This window comes from Malania oleifera, chromosome 13 (genome assembly GCF_029873635.1).
Source record: "Malania oleifera isolate guangnan ecotype guangnan chromosome 13, ASM2987363v1, whole genome shotgun sequence".
Classification (NCBI taxonomy): domain Eukaryota; kingdom Viridiplantae; phylum Streptophyta; class Magnoliopsida; order Santalales; family Ximeniaceae; genus Malania; species Malania oleifera.
In genome coordinates this window covers 21678258-21703592 of record NC_080429.1, presented here as the reverse complement: position 1 = coordinate 21703592, position 25335 = coordinate 21678258, and the positions used below count along the sequence as shown (strand labels likewise).

The window sequence follows — 25335 nt, the reverse complement described above, 5'->3', positions numbered from 1 at the left end:
AATGTGTTTAGCCATTAAATTTTTATGAAAATCATATATGACAACATTTTGTAGTATTATAATTATTTGGTGTTTTTATAAATTATTAGTAATTTTTATTTTCTCACATTTTTTTTTAAACTTTGGAATAATAATAGAATTTTTTTGTTTCGATGATGTCGCTAATCCAAAATGATTGGATAAGATGGACCAGCTAATTAGAAAATCAATTAAATTTTTGAATCGCTTACATAGTCTTTATGATATTATATTGAATAATTTTTAATTTAATTTATTAAATAGATATTATTTTAAAGAATTATTTTATTGTGATTAAAATTAATTTTTTTATATATATACTTAAACTAGTGGTGGACTAAAATTAAATATAAGAGGATTCTTTGATAATTTTTAAAAATACAGGCAGTGAAGTGCAATTTTCAAAAAAACTTAAAAGTATTACTGGATTTTATCCTAATTTAAGTGGGGAAGAGTAGGGTGAACGTATTATTCTAAAACATTTCTATAGTGAAAAACAATTTTTAAAAGAATGAACAAAAACAATCGCATGAATACGATTGGGCCGGAAAGAGAGGCTACGGAAGGGCATGCTGGGAATAGAACCCAACGAAGAGGGGCAAAATTGGAAGGCAATTTTCTTCAGCGCTAGTTCCCAGTCGGTGCCGCAGACTGCGAACCGGACTCCGCCACCGAGACTAATTTCCCACTCCACGCAGCAAGGGTGAGACAGAGGAGAGGGGGAGGGGGAGGGAGAGAGAGGCGCACACATATCGTGAAGATGAAGAAGGACAAGGCAGTGATAGTGTCAAACCCTAGCAATGCCGAAGAACCCTTCGATGACAAAGATGACTCTGTTTTGCCTTTCGTCAGATTCAACACTCGCAACGCTTCATCCAAATATGACTTCGTCAAAGTTTGGATTCGATCCTCTCAATCTCCAGTTCAATTTAATTACTTCAATTTGCAGTATATTTGTGCTGTGTGTTTGAATTTCTTGAGTAAGCTATGTTGTTTTCAGGTGAAAGTATGGTTAGGTGATAATGCAGATCACTACTACGTTCTGTCCAGGTTTCTTCTCAGCAGAATGTTGACTGTCACAAAAGTATGGAAATACACTCAATTCAGCCGTTTATGTATTTTTCTTGTGGTGCCTTCTTGTGATAGTTGTGCGCGTTATAGTTCCATTTGATAACTGTTTATGCCTTCTAGTTTTTGGGATTTGTTCATTATGATAATTTTTTTTCCAGATTCCTAATCATGTAGCAGTTAAAATAGCTCTTGAACTCAAAAAGCTTCTCATAGACAACAGCCTTCTGGATGTGTATGCCATCTCTCTCTCTCTCTCTCTCTCTCTCTCTCTCTCACACACACACACACACACACTCACACACACATTTTCTTTGCTTTGATGTCTTAAGTAATTTTTATATTACTATTTTGCAGCTCACAATCTGATTTGGAAGCTAATTTATTTAAGGTATGTCAGATGACTGCTTAATTTGTATTATATGTTATTTTACATCAAGAGGATCTGTTGTTGTTTTTCTGTACTTCTGACCACAGGAATTGGAGGCATGCCTGGGAATTTAAATGTGTGTCTTACTTCACTATTATTTGTTCGTTTGCACACAAACCTTTAGGTCAGCTGGGGAATTCATATACTAGTGCATTGCTAAGTTGTATATAAGCTTCATTTCAAACTACTTTAGAGTTGGCACCCCTTTTTTGCTTACCAGAATTTCCCATTGTTTTCTTCCTCCTAAAATGTCACCAGTACTTCTTTTCACTATTATTTATATTTTTAATATAGTGTAGTGTGTTGCCGGCCAATGATGGGAATTTCAGAAGTCCTACCTACTCATTTTCTTTCTATTTCCACATCCCAAATACTGCATGAGTCATATTTATGCTGAGAAGAGCCAAATCATAAGAAATAAGATATCTGATACTGCATTCTATTGTCCATATATGATATCTGGAGTTACAGCGATCCTGACTCAAAAAGAGAGGTATTTAATATTGTCATCCAATTTTTCCTCTTTACGTTGTGGGTGGTGGTGTTCGCATTTGTTTTTTTTGAAGACTTTGAGTGGGGGATTCTGTGCATTGCATTTCTTTTCCTTGTTTATTTCAGATTTCCTCATTGCATAATGGAAATATCTCATTTTTCTTTTTTTATAAATCTAGTGGAGATGATTTGTCTTCGAATTTCCATTTTCGTTGGGTTATGATAGGGAATTGATGGAGCTCTCTCTTTTGTTGTGCTTGTTGGAGGTTTTTTGTCCCTCTATTAGGAGGGACTTTCGGTCATGGGTCTTTGATTCTTAGTGGGGGTATTCTTGTCAATCTTTCTTTGAGCATTTGACTAGTGACAACATGACCTTTCCACTTCATTTTACCATTTGGATGGCTAAGGGGCCGTTTGGTATCACCGTCAAAAATTAGACAAACGAAAACTAAAAACGAAAACCAAAAATTAGAAATAGAAACTAAAAATTGGAAACCAACAATTTGTTTGGTTAACATTTATAAAACTAATAAAAATTTAAATTTTAATTAAAAAAATGCTCATTTTCATCTTTAAATCGAAATATTATAAAATATAATTAAAATAATAAAATTACAAATAAAACACATTAAAAAATTACTATAATAGAAATAAAATTTAATTTAATTATTATACTAAGTTGTTTTGCTTTCAAAATTTACTTTATAATGAAAATTTTATTGAATATGATAATTGAAAAATAGTAAAAGTATTTTATAATTGGCTTTATTATTATTTTTTTGAAATTTTTATATATTTTTATTTTAATTATATTTAAATTCATATGATCATTGCATTTTGATTTTAATTTTAAAGTGTATAAAATGAATAATTTAATACAAATAAATTTTTCTGGATATTAAAAGTCTTGGCAATAGGTTGCCAAAATAACTGAAAACCGTAAAATCTTGTTTTTAGTTTTTTAACAAGCAGCTGAAAATCGGCAACAATAACAGAAACTGATAATAGAAACAAACACGTTTTTATACTTTGTTTTTTCACTGTGGAGAAACAGAAATAGAAAACAAAAAACAACAATGATACCAAACATGCCCTAAAGTCCCCAATAAGATTAAGGCTTTTATTTGGTTAGTTGTAGTTAGCAGAGTTTACACTAACAATCTGTTAGCAAAGTAGGAGGCCTTCTAAGGTTTTATCCCTTTACGTATGTGTTCTTTGCTTCAACAGTTTAAAATCTGCATCTTGTCTTTTCCCACATTGTTCCTTTTCTTGGAGGGTTTGGAGTAAGTTGTTTGGGTTTTTTGGAGAGAGTTGGATTTGTCCCCAGTCGGTGAAGGAGTTGTTGGCTACTTCTTTTACTGCATTTGGTTGGAGTAGAGATGATTTGGCTTTGTGGAGGAGGGTTTTTTCGCTGTTTTTGTGGGGGTATTTGGTTGGAAGGGAATGCTCATTTAGTTACAAGGAAGAGGATGCCTTGGTATATGTTATGGGATTGGATTTGATATGTGGCTTCATTGTGGGCTTTTGCAGATGGTTGCTTTGAAGGGATGTGTTTTCTGGACTTACAGTGAGATGAGATGGCAATGTTGGATTGATTTAAATTTTTTACTTATCTCTGTGTTCATCTCTTCTAAGTGGCATTGCTTATGTTCCATTTTTGCATTTTCTTTATTATTAATAAAATCTCTTATTTTTCTATTGCAAACTTAGGCGTTCAATTTGATCTACTGCATGAACTGGATGGTGCTGTATGATGATGTACTGCACCATCACATTTGGATTTTTTAAATGGTCGCATAAAGAAGCTAGAGATAGCTCTTATTGAAAATTTGAATTGCATTCTCGCATATGCTATATTGTTACAGCTCAGGATAGGACATAGGATTGCAATGAAATTACTAAAGCAGCTATATTTAAAAAATTTAGATATTAGATGTAATTCCACTGAGAATTTTATATCACTCTATTTGCAGCTTATGGAGCGGCGTGGTTATGGGGAAGAGTATATAAATCGTTATAAGATGATGACTAGGTCAGTGAGCTTTCTTAGGATATAAGTGTATAACATTGGATCATGAGAGATCGCCTGTTACTTATTTCACCTTGCATGTTCCTTTAGTAATCATCCGACAAATTGCGCTTTATTCTTATTGCTTATGCTTGCTTCTATGCATTTGTTTCTTTGTTTTGCTGTTGACCATGTACATGAAAAAAATATCCTAAGAACATATGAATTCTAAGCATTATATTTTACTGGGCCCATGGTTTGGATATGTTGAGATGTATTCATATAGACTTGGGAATATAAAGAGAGTATATATTACAATGATTTGTATATATTAGCAGAAGAGGGTAGGAAAGGCTTAGAGACATAGATTGAAATGGATGCATATGTGAGATTACTCTCTGTAAAGCGTCACAGTCATCTACAGAGTATCAGTTGCTGAAATAGGATTTCATCAGGAATAATTACGTCTAAAAATTCACTTGCCAATGAGAGAAAAAAACCGTTCGCTCTATTTTCTGTTCTCTTTTCCCTCTTCTCTGCTTGCCTCAATGATACCATTGATGTCGGGCAATTGGTGGTGGAGCGCCGACAGCAAGCTGTCTCTCCGTTCTGATCTCTCCTCCTCTCCCACCGGGTTTCTGTCTCATCCCCTTCTATTACGGAGCTGGTGGCGGTGGCGCGACTACATCGCCTGATCTCTCTCTTCCTTTGCCTTAACAGATCTTATGCAGGGATCTGTAGATGAATCCAAAAGGAGGACCGAGCTCGTTGGGGGGCACTGGAACTACTGATTCTTCTGCTGCTCCCAAGCGGGATTCCAGGAAACCTAAATATTATAGACTTTTCAAATGAAGCTCAGTGAACCCTTTGCTCTCTCTTTCGAAGCCTGGACGAAGCTTGACGAAGCCGACGAAGCTCGGCGAACCCTCTGCTCTCTCTTTCGAAGCCTGGACAAAGCTCGACGAAGCCTCTGCTCTCTCTCGAAGCATCTTCTCTCTCTTGAAGCATCTTCTCTCTCTCTCTCTCTCTCTCTCTCTCTCTCTCTCTCTCGTTTTATTCGTCTCTCAGTTTTTTGATAGGAAGATATCCTTTCATGCATGATACAAATTCATCTTACATGAGATACTGGAAATTGATAACAATATCGCCATTGCCATGGGTAGAAGAACGCCATGTTCATGGAGGACGATAATTCTGAAGGTTCTTGCAGTTTTTGAGAAAGTTTGAAGATTAACTTAGAGTGGTTGATATATGCTCAAGAATGGGGGGTTCTATTTTCTTTTTCGTAGAATCCAAGACTTTTGAATTCTCAGTTGAGGAGGGTGGTTCTTATTTCATGTTACGCATTTTTGAGCAAAATCGATACTCTCTCCGATCAGTTTGCATGGGCAAAGAGATTGCAAAACTTTTGCTAGCTATTGTGGAGGAGCTAATGTCCAATGTAATTCTTGGTAATTTTGCACAAACATTCAGACATGGTGAGAAAGTATTTATTTTGCAGTTGGGATCCAATGCACATGGTTGTTTTTTAATGATCTCGGAACTTATACATGGCCGTCGGAAAGGATTTCTGGTGGCGCTAGAAGGAAAACTGGGCAGTGGGTGGAGAGGGTTTGGATTTCATCTACGGAAAGCCATTGCTCTTGAGACGCTAGCCAGCAAACAGACATTAGCCAACAAACAGACATCCCAATCTGCACTTGAACTCACAGGGGAGAATTCCAAAACTTTTTTGTTGGCAGCGGTGGAGTGGGGTCGGAGAGATGATGGTGGTAGCAAAAATGGAAAGCAATTAATGCCAATTTCTCAAAATTCAAAATTGAGAAATCATAGCCATGATATTCGTGATTTGGGTACTGGTAAGGAACAAGCAAAATGAAAGGCTAATGTTTCGGTGGAAATTACTGAGAACGTTAGTGGTAACACAAACTCTTATGTATCTCTGAATATAAGACTCAGATTGCATAGTGGGCCGGATGGAGGATGGGAGGTCATATGGTCCAAAGTTACTTAAGCTTAGGAAGTGGGTTGTACAGAGAAGATCAAGGAAAACAATAAAAGTTTTAAGCCCAAAGCTCCCTTCAAGCCAAAGCCCATACCTAATCCCAAGCCCATCTCAGTCTGGCGGTCGAAACCAACACAAGCCCTTCAAAACAATAAGACCCAAAATCCAAAATCGTCATCTTCAGCCTTGGGGAGTTTAGTGAGAAGGTGCGATGTTGTGGTTCTCGATTCGAAGCAATTTGAAGTTGATCACCGAAGCGCGTCGATGCTAGCCCGTAGATGAAATCTTCCGATGACACCGGGACTGACAATATCGGCACCGATGAGACCGATACTGAGCTCTTAGGCTCCAACGAGACCGTTTCAGAGCACTTAGGCTATGATGAGGCCGATAAAGAGTGCCTCGGCACTGGTGAGTCAGCAAACACATCTGATGGTGAGGAAAACTTGCAGCGAGACATCCAATTGATTCGTCAAGAACATTCTGGCAATATTTTCATTAAGTGGGGAAATTCTGAGCAGTGGGTGCTTGAGCTGCGAGATGGAATAAGAGTTGCAGTTCCAATTTAGATTTCTTTGCCACCTGGTGATGTTACAGAGGGTTTGGAAGAGCAAAACAAATTGTCCTTGGTTCCGTTGAAGCCTGCAAATATTTTGGAGGTGTTACTAGCTCAGTTTGATGGGAATGATGTACTTGTGGAGGATTGGGCCTCGGACAACGATACAGAGGTTGCTGAGCTACCTAACAAGAGGGGTTTGTCACCTTTAGTAGTGGAGCCACTAGCCTATTCTTTACCCTTGACTATGGAAGGATGGGAAGTTGTGGATGTGGAGAGTCTAGTGAGGGAAACACCTTATTCCGAGTGGTTCCAAAGAAGATTTAAAGGGTTTGACAAACTTCTGGGCACATCCTTACAAGGTTTGGAAAATCAAGTAACCACTTTTTTGCTGGCTGTTGAGGCTGAATTACACCGTAGGGCTACTTTGGAAAAAAATGCACGTGACTTGAAGAGAACTGTTGCGAAAGGTTTAAGAGAACTGAAAGGTTTATTCAGTTCAATTAATTATGGTTTTGCTTCATCTAGGCGCAGTGGTATTAATAGGGAGCGGGATCTCTCTGTTTCTAAATAAATATGAAGATACTTTCATGGAATGTTAGTGGATTGAATGAGGTTGAGAAGAGGCTTTAGATTCGTAATTTGTTGCGTACATGGAAACCTAATATTGTATGTTTGCAAGAGACTAAACTTGAATGGATTACTAGAGGAATTGTCCGAAGTATATGGAGTTGTCCATATGTAGACTGGTTGTACTTGGGTTCAGAATGTGCTTCTAGAGGTATTGCCTTGATGTGGGATCGAAGGGTAGTGGAAAAGGTGGAGGAAGCAATGGGGTATTTTTCTGTTTCATGCAAATTTAAAAATGTCGGTGATCAATTTGAGTGGGCTTTCACAGGTTTTTATGTGCCAAATTTGAACAAGAAGCGTAGGAAAATGTGGGAGGAGCTGATAGGGCTGATTAGTTGGTGGGATTCGCCATGGTGCCTAGGAGGTGATTTTAATATAATCAGCTTCACATCAGAAAGACTAGGGGCTGTAAGTTATACTTGGGCTATGCATGAATTTTTGGATTTTACCTCCTTTTCATGGGCTGATGGATATATCTATGGAAGGAGGCCTTTACACGTGGTCCAATTCTTCCTCCGCTTCTAGAATAGATCGGTTTCTTTTCTCTCCGTTCTTGGCGGATCACTTCACTCAATTTTCATAGAGAAGGCTGTCCAAAATACTTTCTGATCACTACCCAATTCTGTTGGAGGGGGGGAGTCATCGGAGATGTAGAACTCCTTTTCGCTTTGAAAATATGTGGTTGAGGGTGGAGAACTTTGTTGATAAAGTGACGGAGTTGGTGGGCATCCTATTCGTTCCAAGGAAATCCTAGTTTCATACTAGCTAAGAAATTGGCAGCATTGAAGTTGGATTTAAAAAAGTGGAACGAGGCAGAATTTGGGAATGTCACTGTTAAGATATAGAAACTTTGGAACAAATTGAATGACTTGGATGTTAGAGAGGGAATGCATCCTTTAATAGCTGAGGAAAAGTTAGAACAAGCTGCTCTCCGCACCAATATTGAAAAGCTCACTCTTTTAGAAGAGATTTGTTGGAGGCAGAAGTCTAGGGTGCTACATTTGAAGGAGGGGGATGCAAATACCAAATTTTTCCATAGAGTGGTTAATTCTAATACAAGAAATAATGGTATTGAGAGCCTTGTGGTTGATGGTGCCTTGTCTTCCGATCAAGGTATGATTGCTGATTACATCACTCAATTTTTCATGAATTTATACTCTGAGCAACAAGTTAGTCGACCATTCCCAGAAGGCTTAGTATTTCCAAGAATATCCGGTGATAATGTAGATTGGCTAGATAGATCATTTGAGGAGGCGGAAATTTTTGATGTCATACAAAATTTTAATGGTGATAAATTGCCTGGACCAGATGGATTTACAATTGCTTCTTCCAAGCTTGCTGGGGGATTCTCAAACCTGATCTTATGGCTGTGTTCCATCATTTTTTTTTTTGCTAAAGGCCAGTTTGAGGAAAGCCTGAATGCTACTTTCATCACTCTCATTCCTAAAAAAAATGAAGCAATTGAAGTAAAGGATTTTCGCCCTATTAGTCTTGTTGGGGGGGGGGGGGTGGGGGTTTATAAGATCATTGCTAAGGTCTTAACCACCAGACTTCGCACGGTTATGGAAGATATAATTTCAACTTCACAGAATGCTTTTGTGAGGAACAGGCAGATTCTTGACCCTGTACTTATTGCTAATGAATGCCTTGATAGTAGATGGAAAACTGGGATGCCAGGGCTACTTTGCAAATTAGATGTCGAGAGGGCTTTTGATAATGTAAATTGGGGTTTTCTTATGCAGTTACTAGAGCAGGGTGGGTTCTTTGCCAAATGGAGGCTGTGGATTTTCTTTTGTATATCTACAGTTCATTTCTCCATTCTGATAAATGGCACTCTTTGTGGGTTTTTTGAGAGCTCTAGGGGTTGAGACAAGGTGACCCATTGTCTCCTTCGTTGTTTGTCTTGGTTATGGAAGCCCTGGGGAGAATGTTGGATAAAGCTGTCCATGATGGTCACATGTCAAGCTTTGGTGTGGGGCATATAGAAGGAAGAGCTTTGGTGGTGTCTCATCTTCTCTTTGCGGACGATACTCTAATTTTTTGTGACGCTGATCTGGATCAGATTTTGTTTCTCCGTGTGATACTTATGTGGTTTGAGGCAGTCTCTGGTTTAAAGATAAATTTGGGCAAGTCAGAGTTGGTTCCTGTTGGTACGGTGTTTAATTTTGACTTATTCTTGCACGTCCTTGGCTGCAAACAAGGCAATCTTCCTATGAAATATTTGGGTCTTCCTTTAGGAGCCAAATTCAAGGACAAGACAACATAGAACCCAATTTTGGAGAAGATAGAATGAAGGTTAGCGGGGTGGAAACGTTTGTACTTATCTAAGGGAGGTAGAGTCACATTAATTAAAAGCACTCTATCTAATTTACCCACTTACTTTCTATCTTTATTTCCTCTTCCTGCTGCTGTGGCTAACCGTATTGAGAAACTTCAAAGGAATTTTTTATCGGGTGGCATTGGTGATGAACCAAAATTCCATTTGGTTAAATGGGATACTGTTTGCTTTCCCATTTCTTCGGGTGGTTTGGGGATAAGGAAGGTAAGACAGTTTAATGAAGCTTTGCTTGGGAAGTGGTTATGGAGATTTGGGATGGAGAAGGCTGCTCTTTGGAGGCAAGTGATAGAGGTGAAATACGGCTATGAATGGGGTGGTTGGTGTACTAGGCCTGTTAATGGTTCACATGGTGTTGGCTTGTGGAAAAATATTAGTAGGGGATGGCCTTCTTTTTCTTGCCACGTTCTATATGATATTGGAAATGGGTCTAAGGTGAAATTTTGGCAAGACCATTGGTGTGGTGAGACGTCTCTTGCAGTCAGCTATCCTGATTTGTATAGATTTTGCTGAGATAAAGAAGCTAGTGTGGCTGAGCTTATGAAGTTTGATAATGGTGTCTTGTTTTGGGATGTTAGTTTCTTTAGGGGTATGCATCTTCGGGAATTAGAGGCCTTGACTGGTTTTATGGATACCATATATGGTGCATAGGTGAAGGGGTTCAGTGAGGATAAGATGTGCTGGAAATCTGATAGAGAGAAGGGCTTCTTGGTTAAAGGTTATTATGGTATTTTAATGGGCTCCAAAGATTGTGGTTTTCCTTGGAAAAGTATTTGGAAACAGAAAATTCCATCTAGAGTAGCTTTTTTCGTTTGGACTGCTGCTTTAGGGAATTGCTTAACGATTGACAATTTATGAAAAAGAAAGGTTTGGATATTGGATTGCTGCTACATGTGCAAGTGTAATAATGAGACGGTTGATCATCTTTTTATTCATTGTCCGGTTGCAATGGACTTGTGGGTTATGGTGTTGGGTTTGTTTGGAGTGAGCTGGGTTATGCTGCAATCTGTAGTGGGACTTCTAGCATGTTGGCCAGACAGATTTGGTCGTTATCAAAATGTGTTTATTTGGTTGATAGTTCCTCATTGTTTATTGTGGTGTTTTTGGAGGGAGAGAAATAGTAGGTGTTTTGAAGATAAGGAAAGATCCATTTCGGACCTGAAGCTATTTTTCTTTACAACTTCGATGGATTGGTCGGCTGCTTTGCGAAACCAATCATTTTCTTCTGTTTTTGATTTACTAGATTCTTGTAATTTCTGTTTTTGATTTGTTTACCCCATGTACACTCCTTATGTACTTGGCGTTCATTTTTTATATCAATAAACTTATTACTTATAAAAAATAAAAAAAAATTTACGTCAATAATGTGTGGAATATGATTGAACCAATATTGTTTCCCTTGTTCTTTTAATAACTCTTATTATTTCTCTTGTTCTTTTAATAAACCTTGTTAGTTGTCACTGTTATAATGTCGAGAAAAATAATTAGGCAAAAAGGGGAGAGGGTGCTGCATTGTATTCAAATTCAAATCTAATGTTTCTTTTCCATATGCTACCTGTTCAGATTTCACCATCAAAGGGTACCGTTAGTAATCCTTGTTTGTGGAACCGCTTGTGTTGGAAAGTCTACTATTGCCACCCAACTTGCACAGAGGCTAAATTTGCCAAATGTCTTACAGGTAAACCTACCTTACAGGCTTCTGTGAAAGATAGTGTGCCTTTCAATTTTCTTCTTTATATTGATGCCTTGAACATTTGCATTTCTCAATGTTGCAGACAGATATGGTATACGAATTGCTCCGCACATCAACAGAGTATGTAATAAATTCAGTTTTTTTCTTCAAGATTTAATACCATACTGTTTATAGTATGAGAATTTTATTCATATATATGTACAAACATGAGATGTTCAAATATGGTTTGAAGAAAATGTATCCTAAGACGCCTTGCTTCATTTATAAAGGGTGTTAGTTACATCTTATTGCAATGTTTAAAAAGGTGAAGGCATTATTTGAGGTTCTATAACCCTTCTGAGGTGAGGCATAAGTGTTAAGGAAAAAGGCGTAATTTCATTTTCATATAAAACTGCATAAATAAATTACTTATGTACTGAAAAATAGGGAAAATAAGAAAAATTACTTATGTACTGAAAAATTGAAAAAAATTCAAAAATGATTTGTAAACTGCTTGTTGGTCATTCTAATACAACTACAAGCTTAAATTTATTCAACTAAACCATGCTAGGAGCTAATCATAAATACAAATTGTGTTCATGATCCAAGCTACAACTCTGTTGTTTTGGAAAAGTCTAGGTTCAAGAGTTAGAGCTCCTTAGAGTTTTTTTTTTTTTGGAATAACAGCTGAAGGTATTTTAGATAAAGAGAAGGTACAACATGCAGAACAAGGGGTCCACAAAAAAAAAACATGAATAAAGAAAGAAAGCAAAAAAAAATAAAAAGTAGGAAGAACAAAAAAATGAACGCTCACAAAGTAGAACTAGACAATTTTAGCCTATTGATCCCCTTTTCAATTTTTTTCCCTCATAGTTTACTGAGCTCTTCAAATTTGCTAACTCCCTTTCTCCCTTCATCTTTTGATTTTTACCGCCATCCATATGCACTTCATTTCCTCCAATGTCACTCAATTTTAAATCCATTTTATCCAAATGATTTTGTGCTTCTAAATCCTTCTTAGGAATCTCCACCATTGGTGTAGGCAGAATTCCAGCCCTGCACTGAAACTTAGTCACCAACCCATCATTATCAAAAATAGAAACTCCCTCCAAACCTTCCAATGGGGAGGATGAACATACAATAAATCCCTTATTTTCATCACAGGAATCAGAAATGTACCCATATTGTTCTCAAATCTCATTCAATAGCAACCCCCGCCACAGTCAAACGCACTAATATCTTCACTCACTGAATTTGAAAAATACCCCCATTTCTTTACCATTTTTCTCTTTACTAATCTCATTACTATGTCCAGCCTTCTCCGTAGCATTTGGGTCTTCCATAATACTTAACTCTCCTTTAGAATTTCTTCTTACTAACTTTGGCACTGACTTACCCAAAATTTCTTTCATTTCTTCAAGAACTTCCTTCATCTCAGCACCCATACAAGTGCCTCCTATGAGCATAAACCTTATTTCCATCAAATCTATTGGTGTTAAAACGATGATCAACAGATTTCTTCCCAAACCGAACTTCTTTTTTATTCTTTTCCATACCAACTTCTACTACCCCTTCAAAACTTGATACGATTTTAGCAACACCATCTTGTTTTGAAATTAAACTGCTAGAATTCTAAATTTGTTTATCATTCCGACGCAGATCTTGGGAGTTTGGATGCTGGATTTGGATTCCAATATCAGGATTTTTAGGGACCTCCCTCCCCCATACTCATTTTCTAATATCCAGGAGCAAAATTTTGTACCTGCCCTTTACCTGGAACCAATTAGTAGAATTACTTGAGGCACCCCTACTGCACACTTGGGCTTGAGGACCCTCTTGACCCTTCTGCTGGAAGCTCATATGAAGAGAGCCTTCCTTTGGATCCATAGAGTCAGACTTACAAGACATTGGGCATGCTCAAATAACTGGCCCAATTTAGTCCAAAAAGAAAAGCCTCCTTTTTCAATAACCTTGGCTAGGTCCAACACGAGTAACATACAATCCGACCCAATTATTTTCATAGCCTCCTCCCTGAAAACCACCGTAGCCACCTCTGAGATATTCGCAACACCATCTGAAACCCTAGAGGCCTTCACGCTCTGGTTGGTCAATTCCGAACAATTTGTGAAGGCCCCAGGATCGTTCAAATGTAGTGCATCTCCACACAGGGGACATAGTCCTTTCTCAGTCAATGCACCCTGATTTCCAGGATAAACTTGGCCACTACAATCCTTTCCTTCCCTCTGTTTGCTTTCCAGCACTACTCGACTCCACAACCTTAGGTGTGAAGAACTATCAGCACCAGTGTGTTGGTGGTGGTGAGGCTTCAATGGTTGGCGTGATGGTGCAGATCTTGATGGCACTGGCAGCTCTCGCGCAGGCGATGATGGAGCGGAGAGAGGAGATTGATGGTGGTGGTTCCTTGTGGTGAGAGAAAGAAAGTGTGGGGGAGAGAGAGAGGTACCGGAGAGGCTTTGCTGTGGCGGTGAAGAGCTTGGCGGCTAGCAGTGGTGACTGGCGTGTGATAGTGTGTGCAGGAGCCCTTAGGGTTGCAGCTTCTGTCCGGACCATCCAAATTTTAGAACCGAGCTTCTCAGATTAAATGCTTATAGCATTCCTTATTCCTTTCACATGTACATCTGATTAAAATTTGTTGTCCCTAGATTACCTACCAAATCTGATTAAAAATTCTCAAACCAAAAATTGCACAAGTCTTAATTAAGAAAAAGTAGAAGTGCACTTTTTGTACCAATGCATACCACGTACTTTACTAGCTGTTTGGATTTTAAGAAGTTAGTATTTCTAGACTATGCCTTGGTGTATTTTAGGCACACCTTGTCTTGACGTAAGCCTCAAAGTGATCCTTGATTGCACCTTTTGAAAGATTTCTTTATTGCAGTGTTGTGGCTATATGTTGATAATTTGAAAGATGCTGTTAGCTGAAAAGTGCTATGAATGAGAATGTGCCAAGTGACTTTATTTCTATGTCCACATGCTTTATGTATGGTTAAATATGATTTTCACAAAGAAGTCCATGTTGAGTTGTTTTTTATAAATAGATACATTAGTTTGCTAAAGGGAAGCTAGTAATATTTGATGGTGTGATATTTTAATGAGAATATATATATGAAAGCAATTGGCATGTTTCACAAATTCCTTATTTATTATGGAGCCTTTTGATGTATGAAATCGTCCATGGTTTTTTGTTGCTACTCATCTTGTGAAAAGAAATTGTTGCATATTCTAGCATGTTGGAAATATAATAGAAGGAAAAATATTTAATAATAAAGTTCATATTAAATAAAAAAATATAAATACTTATTAGAAGTTGAGGTGTGGAAGAACCACTATTCTTAAAGCCGATTTCGTGCCTGCGGAGAACATTTGTCAGTGCAAATGGTCATTGTGCGCATGACCTCCAAGATTACTTAGTTGGCTTGGTTTTGTGTGCCCTCACAAACACCAAGCTATAGGAGATGTAGTGTTATTTAGTTACCCAACAAAATAAAAATCTCAAGAAAGAGTAGAAGATAAAAGTTATTTCAAAGAAGAAAAAAACGTATCTTGAAATGAAGTTGGATCACAGTTTATATAGGTAAAATTAAGTATAACTTCCAGCTTCATAAATATGAAACCATTAAAGTAGTAGTTAATATTTAAAAACGTTAAAACTAATATATTAAATTTAAGGATACTTAATTAAAATAAAATCGAGGACTGTCATATAATATTCATTAAAAAAATAAATTTTTAATTTGAAACATCCATCATTAATACTGTAATACCAACATAACATACTACCGATCAAAATGTTAATTCTTTTTTGTCAGATTACCACTTTACCTAAGAGGTTAAGCTGTTAGGTTGTGGGCCAACAATGTAGATTAAGCTTTAACAATCCCCGAATGTGCAGCCTGATTGCATGTGGACATATAAAGCAAACGATGAATAAAACCCATTACAGGAAATAAGATAATTTTTAACACAACACAAGGAATGCGGGCAATAAGGCTAGAACCTAGAACCTCCTAGCAATTGTAGCTTTGATACCATGTTAGATTACCACTTTACTTAAAAGCTTAAGTTGTTAGGTTGTGGGCCAACAATGCATATCAAGCTTTAACATTTCACTTTGTTTTGGATGGGATGTGGGTTTAAAATTTTCATCTAAAGTAATGGTTATAAATTGAGAGTACTTTGTAGTTGAGGCGCTTTCTCTCCATCCTCATGCAATTTGAAAAGAGAGCGACTTTATTAATTGTAAGTGTAATTTTTTTTTTTTGCATTTATTATGTAGCTTTTAAAGAAATATGTTCATTTTTTTCCTGTTAGTTAATATAACTGTTGCAGTTAACCCATGTATTTTGATGGATCCCATTAAAATTTGTATGCTTATTGCATGTCACTTGCAGTGCACCATTGGCATCTGCTCCTGTATGGGCACGAGACATCAGCTCCTCTGAAGAACTAATTAGCGAATTTTGTAGAGAATGCAGAATTGTTCGTAAAGGTAATTTTTCTGTTTACTATTGAGTTATTCTTATCTGCCTTTCACTTCTATGTAATCACCAAAAAAATGATTTGAATAGTCAGCACTTTACAAGTTTCCCTGTTGATATTAGTGATTTTGTCCTTGTACTGTAACAGAATATTGAAACCTGATGTAATTTTTGTTCCCTATAGGTTTGGCCGGTGATTTGAAGAAGGCAATGAAAGATGGGAAACCTATTATAATTGAGGCATGGCTAGCAGACTTAATCTTGTGGATTGTGGCTATATATTATATTACTATGTGTACTTTATCTATTCTCATGTTTTCTACCCACCTTTCTAATTTTTGGCACTTTGTTTCAGCGTATATCAGTCATTAAGCACAAAATATTTTCAAGGAAAATAGAAAAATTATATTTTGGTTATTTATGCATCATTTGGCAGAGATGGAATCTGATAAACAAAAACTGGATGTGAGAGTGTTGTGTGGAGAACTTTTGGATGTCTTTGAGCATAGACTTGAGCAAGTTGGTAGATAATGCTACTGTCTGTGTTGAAATTTTGGTAAAATGGAAGACCTAACATGACGATAGGTCTCTCCCTCTATTTATAATATATATCAAGTACATTCCAATAAACATAATACCCCTATTGACTCTCACTTATTAACATAACACTAACACACTAATAATGCTAAATGACTAAAATAACCATTAACACTCCCCCTCAAGCTGGAGCATAGATGTCATATGCTCCTAGTTTGTTACAAATAAATTTAGTACGAGCACCCCCTAAAGCATTGGTAAAAACAAATCAGCAAGCTGCATATCGAACTTCATATAAGTGGTGGTAATGAGCTTTTGCACAAGTTTCTCCCGAAAAAAGAGGCAGTCACCTTCAATGTGTTTTGTTCACTCATGGAAGACTGGGTTGGAGGCAATACAAAGAGCAGCTTGATTGTCACTTGTAAACTCCATAGACTGAGAATGTGGAAAACTCAATTCTTCCACCATGTTTTCTAACTACAAGCTTTTATGTGGTGTGAGCCATGGCCTTACACTTTGACTCAACACTTGTCTTGGCCACTAAAATTTGTTTTTTACTCTTCTAGAAAACCAAGTTAGCACCAACAAAGATATAGTTCCTGGCTGTGGATCTTTTATCTGAAGGTGATTTGGCCCAATCTGCATTAGCATATCCATGAATATTAGTTCGAACCTGATCTTGATATAAGAGACCTCTCCCAGGTGCACCTTTGAGTTATCCTAGGACGCAAATTATTGCGTTCTGATGACCTGTTCTCGGAGAATCCAGTAATTGATTCACATGTTACTTGTGAAAGATGAGTATGGATGAGTGATTATGAGATAATTTAGCATTCTAACAGGTCTTTGGTATCGTCCTAGTTTAGGCAAATCACCTATATCCGACGCTAACTTCTTGTTGGGATCTATGGGCGTGTCAGCCGGTTTGGATCCCAATAGTCTAGCCTCATCCAAAAGATCAAGAACATATTTCCTCTGTGACAAAACTGTTCATGTACGAGATCCAAATACTTCTATACCAAGAATTATTTTAATAGTTCCAAATCTTTGGCTTGAAACTTAATTTATAGAAAGTGTTTTAGGCTTTGAATACCTTGATTATCATCACCTGTAACTACAATATCATCCACATACACAATAAGAAGAATTGTACCCAATGAAGTATGACGATAAAATACTGAGTGATTGCTATATATAGACCTCCTCCTCAAGATCATCATGCAAGACATTCTTTGCATATAATTGATGTAGAGGCTAGTGACAAGCGGTGGCCAAGGTCATGAATAAACATATTGAGGTAAGTGTGGCAACTGGGGAAAAAGCATTTGAATAATCCAAACCATACAACTAAGTATATCCCTTAGCAACAAGATGTGCCTTTTGATGAGCCATAAAACCATTACGGTTGACTTTCACAGTATATACCTAGCGACAAGCAACCATAGATTTTTCGGAGGAAGAGATACCAATTCCCATGTATCATTGTCTTATAATGCACTGTTCTTTTTAGCCATTGCATTCCTTCACCTAGAGTGGTCTAAGGATTTAGAAACAAATTTAGGAAGGGCAGTAGATGATAGAGTAGTAGCAAAACAATAATAGGAGGGTGACAAGAAGTCATAGCAAACAAAGTTTGAGATGGGATGTTGTGTACATATGTGTTTACCTTTCTGGACATCAAAAGGAGGATCAAAATCGAGTTAAATATGGTCATTTGATGAGGAAACCAAAGGCGTGGTAGTAGAAGCTAGAGGGGACTCTCTTTGTTGGAGCTGCTGCCATGAATACACCTGCAAATTAGGACAATTGAAATGATAAGAAGGACTCAAACTACATGGAAACATGGGTGGATGACTAGGCAAGGACAACACACTAGAATATGAAAGATTAGGCAAAGGAAGAGGTCTCATTGAGATCAGAAGCAATTAGGGCCTGAGAGTAGTGTGGTGTAGACTCAAAGAAAGTAAAATCACATAAACAAAAAAATGACACAAAGTAGGACTATAACAACAATATCCCTTTTGAGTGCATGAGTAACCCAAAAAGACTCATTTTATAGCACGAGGATCCAACTTTTCCACCCCGGGAGGTAGTTTAGGAACAAAGGACACATACTTGAACATACGAGGAAATGAAGAGAATAAAGGTGAATTAGGAAAGAGAAAAGAGTATGGAATTTAATCACTAAAAATAGAGGACGACATCCTATTGATAAGATAGCAACCATTAAGTGCAATATCACTTCAAAACACTTTAGGTTCATGCATTTGATAAAGTAAGGTGCGAGTGAGTTCATGGATATGTCTATATTTCCTCTCTGCAACCCTATTTTGTCGAGGAGTGTGGGCACAAGATGACTAATGAACAATATCAAATTGAATCATATAAGTAGTGAATTGAGTATTGAAATACTCTGTAGCTTTATCACTCTGAAGTATCCGAACTGGTAAACCAAATAGGGTCTTTATTTCATAACAGAAGGCACAAAATATATAAAATAATTTAGAACAATCTTTTATTAAAATATAAACTATTCATCCTTGAATAATCATCCACAAAGGTTAGAAAGTATCAGAAACCCAACTTGGAACAACTTGACTAGGACCTCAATCATTAGAATGGAGTAACATGAAAGGGCTTGATGCTCGATTATTGACTCGGGAAGCAAAGGGTACATAGTGATGCTTTCCCAATTGAAAAGGTTTATAATCAAGACTAGACACAAGACTAAAATTAGGAACTAGTAGTTTCAACTTTTCCAACAAAAGATGACTAGGGCAACAATGGATTTGGAGAAGTGTTGCAGTAGCAGTGCAGGTGGTAGAAGGAGATAGTGACTCAAAGTGATAAAGTACACCAGCTTCACGCCCTCTGCCAATCATCTCCCTTGTCTTCAAATCTTGAATGACTAGAGAATTATGGAAGAACGTTAGTGAACAATTCATGGATTTGGTAATCATGCTAACTGATATAAGATTGAAAGGAAACTTGGGAATATACAAAACTGAAGGGAGAGAAATAGAGGAAGTGGGATTAACAATCCTATTTCCCTTAATGGCAGTGTGGATGCATCAACAAGAATAACAAAAGGTAAGTTTTTAGGATATTGGAGAGTAGAGAAGAAATTAATTTTAGCTGTGATATGATCAATTGCAGGGGAATCTATAGCCAAAAGGATTAGGACGAGAAGTACGGGATGGCAGACAAGCTGTAGGGTTACCTATTTGGGCAAAGGACGGAATGGGAAGAGAAGCTGGCTGGGATGCTTGATACTGTTGGAATGTGGAATACTCTTCCTCGAACATAGATATAGTACGCTACTCCCCACTTGGCCCCAAAGGTGTGGAGTTTGTGGTGGTTGCATTAGCAACACGAGAAGGTTTACCATGGAGATCCCAGCACTACTCAATAGTATGATCTCCTTGTCCACAATGAGCTTACCATATAATGCCATATCACCTAGGCACTTTCGAACTTCATTTGGGATGTCAATTGATCCTATAGTTTTTCCATTTTTTATCTACTTTAAGGCAAACTTAACTTTATTAGCTCTAATTTTGAAAAAAAACATTCATATTTTTATCCTTTTCCTCATTTGTCAATTTTGAATTTAAGTCTTCTACTTGGTTATTCATTAAATAGCTTACTAAAGTAACTTTGCTGTTTTATTTTGTCTCTTCCTTAACCAAGACAGCATCATCCTCATTTAAAAAAAAAAATAAATTTACATTACCTAAGTCCTTGGTCTTTTTAATTTTCTCTAACTCTAGCAAGTTTAAATCCTCATTTAGTATCTACTTTAGCATATAAGTTATTACATGATGTATGTTTAGCTTCATTAATGACCTTTTTTGCATCTTTTCTTGCCTTTTTGTACTTTTCAAAGTTTTCAATTTCTACATTTTTGCCATGTTTTACATAAAATTAGCAAATTCTTTTGTCTTTATGACTTTTTGGACATCTTCATCCCATCGCCAACTTTCTTTACTATTTGAGATTCTTTCTTAAGATTCTCCTAAAATCTCTTCTTCTATTTTTTATTTATTTTTTAATAAAGTAACTATCCTACTCCAAAGAGCGTTTGCATCTACACTATCCCATCTTATCCAATCACTTTCTTTGATCATTTTATCTTGAAATTTTATTATATTTTCTTCCTTTAGGTTCCATCACCTACTCTTGCATTGATTTATATTACCCTGTGTGTGTGCGTGTGTGTACAACACTAAAACTCTATATTGTGTAGTTAAGTTTTCACTTAGGATAGCATTACAATCGTTATAGGATAAACGATCTACTCTCCTAGTTAAGAAAGAATCTACTTGACTTTATTTTACCCATTATCGAAGGTTATTAAGTGTTCTCTCTTTTCTCAAAGCAAGTAGTCATCCTAATAAGATCATATGACATAACGAAGTCTAAGATCATATTTACAAACTCATTTTTATCTCTATATCCACGTCTTCTATGTATCCTCTTATAACCTTTATTATCTTTTCTAATGTGTCCATTCAAATGAGCTTTTATGAATATTTTCTCAATCCATGATATCCCTTGTATAGTATCGTTTATATCTTTTGAAAATGGTATTTTAAGGTATTTCCCTAAGCCTATTTGAGGAGCATAAGCGCTATTGACATTTATTATCTCTTTGAGACTAACTTGATTTTTATAATTCTATCCCCTACTCTTTTAACATATACAAGACCAATGTTTTAAAAGGCGAAGGCGTAATGCGAGGCATTTTACCCTTTGTGAGGCAAGGCGTAAGCCTTAAGACGTTGAGGCATAAGCATTTTGGGACTATATTTTTTTAAATAATTAATAAATAATATCAATTTATATATAGTAAAAAAATGAGGAAAATTTTAGAATAATGGAGAAAAAAATAAAAACATAATTTTTAAATATCATATAGGCCAAAACATTACAAAAATAATAGAAAAAGCAAAATTAAAGCATTGCAATGTCTCATCATCCAAGATTCTAACTTCTAAGAATCAAAAGCAGTTGCACCGAACAAAACTGGAGAGAGCGAGAGTTGAATACTCGAAACAAAAAGGTTGTAGGGGGTCGCGGAGAGAGATGAGAGGCTGTGGAGGACTGTTGGAGAGAGACAAGTGGCTGGAGGAGTCTTCGAAGCCAGACCCTAGCTTGGAAAGAGATGAGAGCTCTGAAGGGGTTGTCTGAGAGAGACGATACTTCGGAAGCAGTCGACGACTTGTCGGAGAGAGGCGAGAAACTAGAGGAGTCTTCGAAGCCAGGCCCTAGCTTGGAAAGAGACGAGAGCTTCGAAGGGGTCGTTGGAGAGAGACGATACCTCAGAAGCAATTGACGACTCGTCGGAGAGAGGCAAGAAGCTGGAGGAGTCTTCGAAGCCAGACCCTAGCTTGGAAAGAGACAAGAGCTCCGAAGGGGTCGTTAGAGAGAGATGATACCTCGAAAGCAGTTGACGATTGGTCAGAGAGAGATGAGAAGGTGGAGGTGTCGTTGGAGAGATACAAAGCTTTGGAAGAAAGAAGCTTCGTCAAGAGAGGGGGGTTTTGACGCTCGTCAAAGCCCTATCAGTCTTTTAGTTTTTTTATTTTATTTTTTATTTTTTAATTTTAACTCAGGTGCTCCCAAAAGGCATATGCCTCCTAGTTGAGGTGTAAAAGGTGCAATTTTTTCCCTGAGGTGTACGCATTTGAGGGTTTATGCCTTTCAAATCATGCCTTAGGGCATTTTATGCCCAAAATGCCTCAATGGGCACGCCTCATTTACGCCTTTAAAACACTGTACAATACTATCTTTTCAGTCTTTAACTACAATGATTCCTACCCCATTCTTAGATTTTTCTTTTCAACCCTCACATACTTGACACTATATGCAGGCGAGAACATTGCATGTCACTTTGAGTCGACAACCTATCACTAATGACATTGATAATCTCTTTTCCTCTGTGTCATGTATGCCTAAATTTCCCTTGAATATAGTCAATGAACTAAATCTCTTAACTATTCAATGACATTCTTTCCTTCTTATTGTGTTTGTTCAATGGAGGGCTTGACAAGATTGAGAAAATAATGAGAGATGTGGGGTTTGTCCAGTGACGGTGGATGGAATGTTGGCTATCTCTTTTGAGGGTTTCGGAAGGAAAAAGGATAGAACTGCTCTGTGGAAGTGTGGAATATTTGTAGCACTGTGGCGCTTATGGTTGGAGAAAAATGCACAGATTTTGTTAGGGATGAAATTGAGCAGGCAGCTGGTTTGGGAGAAGATTCATTATTTGGCTTCTCTATGGTGCATTGGTTCTAGTTGTTTTAAGGGAGCGAGCTTTTAGGAAATTAAGCAAGATTGGAGAAATTTTTTTCTTTGATATTTCAAAATATTTTTTTTATTTTTTATTTTATAGATTTTGCTGTAATTTTGATGGGAGATGTCTTATTCTCCTATTTGTAAATTCTTCTCTTTCTAATGAAATCTCTTCTTTTGCTATGAAAAAAAGGATGACAATAACTATTTCAATTGTGATAGTGGTAGATCCAGTTCTTGACATATGACTTCTCCAATTTCTACTCATGATGTTTCTTTTGATCAATGGCATACTCGTTTGGGTCATCCATCCTTCGACAAAATTTTCCTAACGTTCAAATCTATTTTTCATGTGTCAATTAGGAAATCATATTATGACATCTTTTCTGTCTAGAGTCCGTTCTCGTAGTAATTTATTGGTTTCTCTTATTCATTTAGATATTTGTCGTCCATGTAAAGTTAAGAATTTGACTAGTAATCAATATTTTGTGTTTTTGATTATTTTGCTTTTGACCTGGATCTATTTGTTGAAAAGGATATGTTGGAATTTCTTAATGTATTTACTCAATAATACCAACAAATAAACACTCAATGGACATTAGTATTCAAATATTTCAATTTGAGAATGCACTTAAATTTGTTCAAATTGAGCTCTAGTATTTTTGCTTGGCCAAAGGAATTGTTCATAAAAAATCATGATATGTAACCCTCAGCAGAATGGAGTAGCTGAATGGAAAAATAGATATTTACTTGACATAGCATGACCTCTACTTTGTTATATGCATGTTCCTAAAACCCTTTTAGATAGATGTGCTTCTTTCAACCCATTTTTTGCTTAATAGGATGCCTTCTAGTGCTTCAAGAGGACAAATTCCCCTTGCCTGTGTACCCAAAAACATCCTTCTTGTCTATTGTGCCTCATGTCTTTGGGTGCACATTTGTTCTTCTTCCATATACTGGTTAACACAAGTTCTCTCTTTGTGCTATTACACGTGTCTTTGTTTGGTACTCGAGAACCCAAAGGATATAGATGTTATGATCCCGATGCTTGCAAGAAATATATTTGTGCAAATATTTTTAAGGGACACCTTATTTCTCTATTGACTGGTCTTCCTCGGATGAAAACAATTTGAGTCCATCAATCATTTCTCGTTCCCCTTTTTGCACTGATTTTCCTATCCTTAACCCTTAGGAGAAAAATTTTGATCCCCTTCTGTATCATTTAGTCACCGACCTAGAGAAAAAATTGAGAGTTTATCAATGACAAAAATCAAGCCAAGACATAGCTACCACCATGCAGACACCTCTTTTTTCCTTCATTGTTTCGGCTTCCGGTTATGGAAATCAATCCCAAAATGACTTAGATTTGCCAATTGCAGTAATTTTTTGCTTTATCGTATTGCTTACTTATTATGTTTCAGCTCTTCAGATTCCTAGTTCTATGCATGTGCCCTTGTCTATTCCTTTGTCTAACCCTTCTTGACATGTTGAAGCACTCGCTAATCCTAGGTGGAAGCATGTATTAAATGTAGAAATGGATGCCTTGGCCACTTGAGGGACATGAATTTTGGTGGATCTTCCTCTTGGTAAGGAGTTGGTTAAATTAGGGGTGTACAAAATTTACCGAAAAACCAAAAACCAACCCAAAACCAGACCGAAATAAGTTTCAGTTCGGTCTTTCAGTTTTGGTTTCGATTCTTGAAAATAGAAAATTTTGGTTTTTGGTTCAGTTTCGGTTTCCAACCCAAAACCGAACCAAGAAACTGGAAAACCGAAATATCTTATGAAAATATATATTAATACTGTCCTGCAATATAATAGAAAACATTTAACTTAAATTAATACATATATAAATAAGTTCTTTAACTAATAATTTCCCTGTAAATTCAGTTTTGAATAAAATAAATGCATTTCATTTTCTTAGCTCTTTAAATTTTAGTTATCATAATAGAAATCTAAAAAAAGAGAGAAATAGTTAGCTTTTATAAAGGTGGGGAGACTCCCCTCCCTCACAAATTTTTGATGTGGGACAACAAGAGCAGGAAAAACACACATGCTAACGGATTGCTCATTGCTCAATGCTCCCAGCCTCCCCATCCATTCTTGTCTCACATCAGATATGGTAGAGATTTGAAGTTTCTCCCTCATCTATAAATATAGGTTCTCCACCTCCCCTTGATCACCATCTCGGCTACTGGCTAGGCTTGTATTAATTGTGCCTGGCCCACATTTGATTCCCATAATGTGGTGGAGTCTTCCCAATGTTCCCAGCTTGCAGGCTTCCATGTAGTGCACCAAGCAGACTCCCCATTTGCGGTTGAGTCGTTCAAACTTCTAGAAAAATTTTGGAAGGTTCTAATTATTGGTTAATTATCCAAACCAAACCGTAGAACCGCTAAACTGATTAGAGAAAAAACTGTTAGTTGCGGTTCGGTTTCAGTTCAGTAATCTAAGAAACCGAATTTTGCAGTTCGGTGTTCAGTATTGGCTAAAACCGAACTGTACCGAACCAAATTCACCCCTAGGTTAAATGTTGTTTGGTACACCATCAAATATCTTCTTAACAACTCTATTGAACAACTTCAGGCTTGACTGCTTTCGAGGTACACTCAAATGCATGGTAATTATTATTTTAAGATCTTCTCTTTGGTTGCTCGATTATACTTTGTTGGTAGTTAATTTCAAGTGGACCTTATACTAGTTCGAGTGGACTGTATGCCTCCTTGTATGGAGTTTGCAGGAAGAAGTATACATAGAGCAACCTCCTGCTTATATTGCTTTGGGGGAGGAT

General features: G+C 36.9%; 1 protein-coding gene across 3 annotated transcripts in view; it reads left to right on the top strand.

The window, feature by feature from the left end:
* Positions 1-625: 625 nt before the first annotated feature.
* The window catches only part of LOC131146777 (uncharacterized), a 46982-nt gene continuing 22272 nt past the window's right edge, over positions 626-25335 (top strand). For 2 of the 3 annotated variants that reach the window (XR_009134454.1, XM_058096557.1), the window contains exons 1-9: positions 662-913; positions 1019-1102; positions 1248-1321; positions 1444-1477; positions 3982-4040; positions 11106-11220; positions 11318-11355; positions 15627-15724; positions 15898-15953. Coding sequence is in view for 2 of the 3 variants with exons in the window: in XM_058096557.1 (XP_057952540.1) it covers positions 779-913; positions 1019-1102; positions 1248-1321; positions 1444-1477; positions 3982-4040; positions 11106-11220; positions 11318-11355; positions 15627-15724; positions 15898-15953 (693 nt within the window). In the remaining variant the exon portion in view is untranslated. Of the gene's footprint in view, positions 914-1018; positions 1103-1247; positions 1322-1443; positions 1478-3981; positions 4041-11105; positions 11221-11317; positions 11356-15626; positions 15725-15897; positions 15954-25335 lie in introns of all 3 variants that reach the window. The other variant, XM_058096558.1, reaches the window with a different exon arrangement.